The following is a 5,883-nucleotide window of genomic DNA, read 5'->3' on the forward strand; positions in this document are numbered from 1 at the left end:
CCTTGGGACGGGGTGGAACTGCCCCCTGGGGTGGCCGGGCCTGTGATCTTTGTGATGGGAGCTGACTGCCAGGGCTTTCTCCCGCCTCGCATCTGAACGGGCGGCTTCCACCCTCCGACGGCCAAGTGCTTGATCCTGTGTGCCACCAGGGCTCCTTTGCAAAAAGGAGCACAGAAAACCCCAAGGAGCGGTTCTGCTCTGGACCACATGGGGCCACCCTCTGTCGGGTGGACGCCGCAGCAATGAGAACCACAATCCAAACCAAACTGGCCGCCCTGCAGTTGATGCTGACTCATGGGACCCCCTGTGGGTTTCTGAGACAGCTTGGGAGCTGAAAGCCCGGTCTGGGTGGTTTTGAGCTGCTGACCACTCCACCACAGGGCTCCTTTCCACAGCAGTAGGTTTACCATTTGGTTTGGGAGCCAGAGAGGGGGCCCAGATCATAAGGAAACTCCCTGCTGTGCTGAGTCGATTGCATCTCACCGAGACCCTGCGGGACGTGTGCTCATGCCCCGTGGTTTCGGAGGCCGACACTGACCTTCTGGTTGGTAGCCCCACACTCAACCCACTGCGCCTCCAGGGCTTATCCTTTGGAAGAGAAAAGAACGGGACGTGGCTCCAATCGAATGCCACTACCTCGTCCCCCGTCCCCCCCTGCCACGGAATCGATTCTGATGCCTTGCAGCCCGATAGCCCCCAGGAGGACTGCCCCAGTGGGTTTCCGAGGCTGTGAATCTTTATCGGAGCAGAAAGCCTCATCTTTCTCTTGCAGAGCCGCTGGTGGTTTTGAACTGCTGGTCTTGTGGTTAGCAGCCCAACAGGAACCCACCATGCCACTGGGGCTCCTATGCAAGTTGAGTCTTAAACACATATTTCAGGACAGGCAGAACTCAGGGTTCCCCGCAGCCATTGACGAGGGATCTTATGTTTCCTTGTGGCTTGTGTCAGTCTGGGTAGACCAGAGGAACAAATTCATTGACACTCATGTATGTGTAAGAGAGAACTTGATATCAAAGCGTCCAGATCAAGTCCATGAGTCTGATATTAGCTCATATGTCTGGTACTAGTCCATAAATTCTTCTTGAGATTCATGCAGCCATGCAATGATGCTGAATGCAGGAAGATCACAGGCCAGTGGGTGGAAAGTGTGTGGACCCAGTGGCAGTGGAAGCATCTTAGTGCAGACAGGGGTCTCCACGTGGCTCCTCCAGCTCCAGGGCTCTGGCTCCATCAGCGTGGCTCCACATGGCTGGTCAACAAGAAAGTGTAGCACACAGAGTGGGTGTCCCACCTTCTGGGAAGAAGACAGGAATTCCCAGAATCCTCAGGAGAAGGCCACGCCCACACAGAGGCCACATTGGCCATGATCTGATGGATAGGCTAGACTCCACCCCTTTGCTCAAGTTGACAGGAGATGATGTCACTGCCACGTGGCTGCACCATGGTTGGGGTTTTTCCTAATAAGCCCCTGATTGGCAGCAAACAGCCCCTGTGAGCGTTTAAAGGCAGGAAAGTCAGGTGCCATTTCTGCAGGCGTGTGGACGTGGATGCAGTGCTCGACAGTTAAAGAGAGCCGTTGAGTGACTGTTAGTTCTCCTGTTCTGCCCCTGCTGTGGGAGGGCTGTGTAGGCTAGCCGGGTGTCTGCTGTGGTTGCTTGCTGCCGGTCTTGACGCATGGGGGCCCCCAGGCCTTTGCAGCCCATAGGGTTTCAGTTGGGGGTCAACTAACAACCACACCTGCAGTCATCAGGTGCACCGGCGGTCTGTCGGAGCTCGCCCGGGACCTCAGGAGTCAGAGGGAGGCGGGTCTGTGGGTGGGACTTGCAGCTGTGGCTCCACCCTTTCTGCAGAGCCGGCATTGGTAGTGGTGACGTGTTGGGCCGTCCACTGCATGGTCAGCAGTTCAAAACAACCGGGGACTCCTTTGGGGGGAAACAATGAAGCTTTATCTTCCCCTAAAGATTGACCATCCCGGAAACCCACGGGGGGTAGTTCTACCCTGCCCTCTGGGGTCACTAGGAGTCAGGAAGTGACCTGATAGAGCAAGGAGTTCGTGGTCCCCCCTCCTTCCTCTCCCAGAGCAGAGCACAGGGTGCAGGGGCCGTAGCCCCTCCTTCTGCCCGAATGGGGTATGGGGCGGGGGGGAGCAGGAGCCCCCACCCCCCACAGATCCACATGGCTCTGTTCCCTCGCATCCCAGGTGTCCACGCAGAGCGCAGCCTGGACAGCCCAGGTGTGGCTGTTGGTGAACAACTCCAGGTCACCCCGAACCACCGACCTCTCAGACCTGCTGCTCCTGGACAATGTCTCGGGCCTGAGTGTGCGGGAGTCTGTCGGAAATCGGACGTCACGGGGCTTCCAGGCCTTCAGAAAGCAGTCTCTGCCAGGTAACCTCAGCGGGCACTCAGCACCCTCCCGGGGCTTCAAGACGTTGGCCGGAAGATGCCTCTGTGGTCACCCTGCCTCCCCCCGTTCTGTCTGAACCCTGTCTTCCTCTGCGTTCTCCTCTAAGACCCCTGGCACCAGCTCTCCCTCCTCCCCCGGAATCCAGGACAGTGTTCCCATCCCATCAGCACAGCTCCTCGGGCCACGCAAAGTAACCTTCCCGCATGCCAGGGGTTAGAACCTCTTCATTTCGGTGTAAGGGGATTGTGATAGGTAATGGTGGCTTGGCTCTGACCCCTAGCAGCCCCGTGGACAACAGAAGGAAACACAGCCCAGTCTGGCCTCCTCCTCACGAGTGACCCCAGGCCTGAGCCCATTGTTCCAGCCACGGTGCCAGTCTGTCGTCTTGAGAGCCTTCCTCTCTCTTGATGCCCCTCCACTTTACCAAGCACGCTGTCCTTCTCCGGGGACTGGTCTCTCCTGACCACACGTCCAACGTTCATGCCACCAAGCCCCGCCATCCTTGCTTCTAAGGAGCACGCTGGCTGCACTTCTTGCCCTTGTGGGTTCACCTGGCTGTCCTAGGCGCTCTTAGCCTTCCTAGCCAGCGTCGCCGTTCAAATGCATCGGCTCTTCTGTATTCACTGTCCAGCTTCCACACGCGTGGGAGGCCATGACAAATACCTTTGGTGGTGGGGTTGGGGATGGCAGACCCTCTCCTGCGACAGAGGGGGACTATCGGGCCCGGGGTGTCTGCCCTGAGCCTGTGAGCTCCCGAAATCCCAGGCGGGAAGTCTGACCCCCACTGGCTTGCGTTCCCTCCGAAGGCCAGCCGGCAGAACTGGCTCTAACCAACAGAATTTTATTTCATGAGGCTAGGTGTCCGAATTCAGGATGCACGTCCGGTGGGAGCCTCTGACCTTTCTCTCTGCTTCTGTCCTTGTCTCTGCCTCACTCTCACTTCTGGGCAAAGCCCCCTGTCTCGTTTCCCACGTCCGTCTTCCCCCCACGCTGGATGGCGTCTCTCTGGGTCTCAGCTGCTCCTCCAGGTCTCAAAGGGCATCAGGTTTAAGACCCTCCTACGGACCCAGCCTGCCATCCCGGGTGGGGCCCCCGCCACAGGGCAGGGTGAGGATCGCAGCACGCACTTTGGGGGGAACACCATTTGCTCTGCCTCCCACAGCGCTCTGTGCTCCACTGCTCGGGGCTGGTCACCCATTGCGGTTGCCACTTGCAGACGGTGCTCAGGACTGTGGGGTTTGTGGTGGACTCTGCGGTTGTTGCTCCGTGCCACGGAGTCGGTGCTGACCCATGGCGACCCGCTGTACCGTGGAAGCAAACACTGCCCGGCTCCGTGCCATCTTCACCACGGTCCTTTTCTTGGAACCCATTGTGGCAGCCACTGGGTCCATCCGTCTCCTCAAGGGTCTTCCACAGGCCAAAGGCACTCGGCTCCACCCAGAGACACCCTGCTCCACAAGCCAGCCTCCTGCCCCCAAACCCTCCGCTCTGTGGGCTGGCACGTCCACGCTCCGGCTCCGGCTCCGGCTCTGGCTCCTGGTTCCGCTGCTGCGTCTTTGGTGTCACAGCTGTCTTCCGATCCAGGAGGTTCACTGTGTGTGGGGGTATCGGGGTCCAGAAGATGTGCCCCACTCCTGTCTCTGACGAGTAGGGAGAACTTCCCACCTGCTTTTCAGAGGGCTCATTTTATGGGGGAAATGTTAGTGAAGCCCGTTCGCAAGCTCCCACAACTGTGGGCATCTTCCCCATCAGGAAAGGGTCGTTCAGTGGGAGTTACGGGGAGCGTGGACACAAGATTCAATCCAGAAGCCTAGCCCCAGGCAGTGCTGGATGGGCATGAGGCTGGGGTGCCCAGGTGAGACCCAGGTGAGCCGGAGCCGAATGACCCTCCTGCACTCCCTAAACCCCCTGTCCCGAGGAGAAAGTGGTTGTGCCTTAATTCTGCCCCATGTGTCCCCCACCCCAGGGAGTTCGCTCCACACACAGGGTTAATGACACTGTAACTGTACTCTGCGGGGTGGGGGCAGCCTCCTCTGGAGCCCCCAAAGCCGATGTGTCATTGATCTGGGGGTGGTGGGGGAGTCACTGCGTGGACAAGGCCCACCCCTCCTGTGACCCGCCTGCCTTTCTCTGAGCAGCTGGAGATGCCTTTGCTGTCAGCTACATGGCCCAGCTCGCCGCCGGAGAGGTCCAGGACGAGGCCATCCTGCTGCTCCCTGCCCAGCTCACCTTCCAGAGCTCCGCCCAGGTACGTCCCGGTCCAGGCTCTGTGCTGCCCGGGCTGGCTGCCCTGGGGTCTTGGGTAGTGAGGGCCTGGTGCCTGCTGCCGCCGGCACTCGCCCTCAGGGCCCTTGCTGATGCTGGGTGCCATTGGGCAAGTCCGACTCACAGCAACCCTGTAGGACAGAGTCCAACGGCTCTGGCCTTCATGAGAGCACTGGCCTGGCTCTCTCTCCCAGCGGTCTCTGGTGGGCTTGAACCACCCAATGTCTGTGTGGCAGCCTAGTGCGTAACTGCTGTGCCACAAGGGCTTTGTCGGGCTCATGGCAACACCTTGCAAAACTGCAGGCAGATGCCCCGTGCGTCCCCATCTCTGATGGCTGTGGATCGGCTAGTGACCCAAAGGGCTTATTGGGTTGATTTTCAAACGTAGGTCACCGGGCCTGACTTTCTCGCCCATCTTAGTCTGGAAGCTCTGCTGGAAGGTGTTCAGCATCATAGCGGTGGGCGACGGGCGATTCCCCACGGGTGGGTGGGTGGTAGCTGCACAGGGCCTCAAAAAACTCCAAAGCCAAACTCACCAGGGGACACGGTTTAATTGGCCCCGTGAATTTCTGAGACTGTAACTCTTCATGGAAGTAGAAAGGCCTGTCTTCCTGCCGAGAAATGCATTGGCGGCTTTGAACTGCGGACCTTTCGGATCCAAACCCAACGCTTAACCACTACCCCGCCAGGGCTCACCTGGGCCTCGCTGGCTGGCCACCAGCCTGGGTCTTCTGAATGGACGATGAGCATTCTACAATATCTGTTAGTCTGTTCATCATTCAGGAGGGTCATACATTCTGGGTCAGTGCAGGGGCTCTGGACTCAGATGGAGGGAGCCTTGAGCCCTGGCTCTCCTTGTGACCTTGAGTAAGTTGTTTGTGTCCTCTGGGCCCGCAGTGGGTGAGTGATTCAGTATCATAAGAACACAGTGTCATCTACCAGAGGAACCCTGATGGTCTAGTGGGGACGAGTTGGGCTTCGATCGAAACCACCAGCCGCCCCGCAGGACAACGAGTGAGCTTTCTACTGCCATCAATAGTCACTGTCTCAGAATCCACAGGGGTCCCTGTGAGTACACAAGGAGTCCACGGGAGCCAGTTTTGCTTTTATTTTTGGTGGGCTGAGGTAGTTAGTTTATTGTGCCAACCTGGCTGATAAACACATGTGGGGTTAATTGAAGGGCGGAGGGATAAATGGCTCAGTGAGCCTCGC

At 58.5% G+C, this 5,883-nt stretch overlaps 1 protein-coding gene across 1 annotated transcript in view; it reads left to right on the forward strand.

Moving 5' to 3' along the window:
* The window catches only part of EVC2 (EvC ciliary complex subunit 2), a 113,501-nt gene that overhangs the window by 7,496 nt on the left and 100,122 nt on the right, over window positions 1-5,883 (forward strand). The window contains exons 3-4 of the mRNA XM_045289481.1: window positions 2,201-2,387; window positions 4,545-4,654. Coding sequence (XP_045145416.1) covers window positions 2,201-2,387; window positions 4,545-4,654 — 297 coding nt within the window. The remainder of the gene's footprint in view (window positions 1-2,200; window positions 2,388-4,544; window positions 4,655-5,883) is intronic.

The sequence above is a fragment of the Echinops telfairi genome, unplaced genomic scaffold (genome assembly GCF_000313985.2).
Source record: "Echinops telfairi isolate 266 unplaced genomic scaffold, ASM31398v2 ScPeMD7_28;HRSCAF=97, whole genome shotgun sequence".
NCBI classification, from domain to species: Eukaryota; Metazoa; Chordata; class Mammalia; order Afrosoricida; family Tenrecidae; genus Echinops; species Echinops telfairi.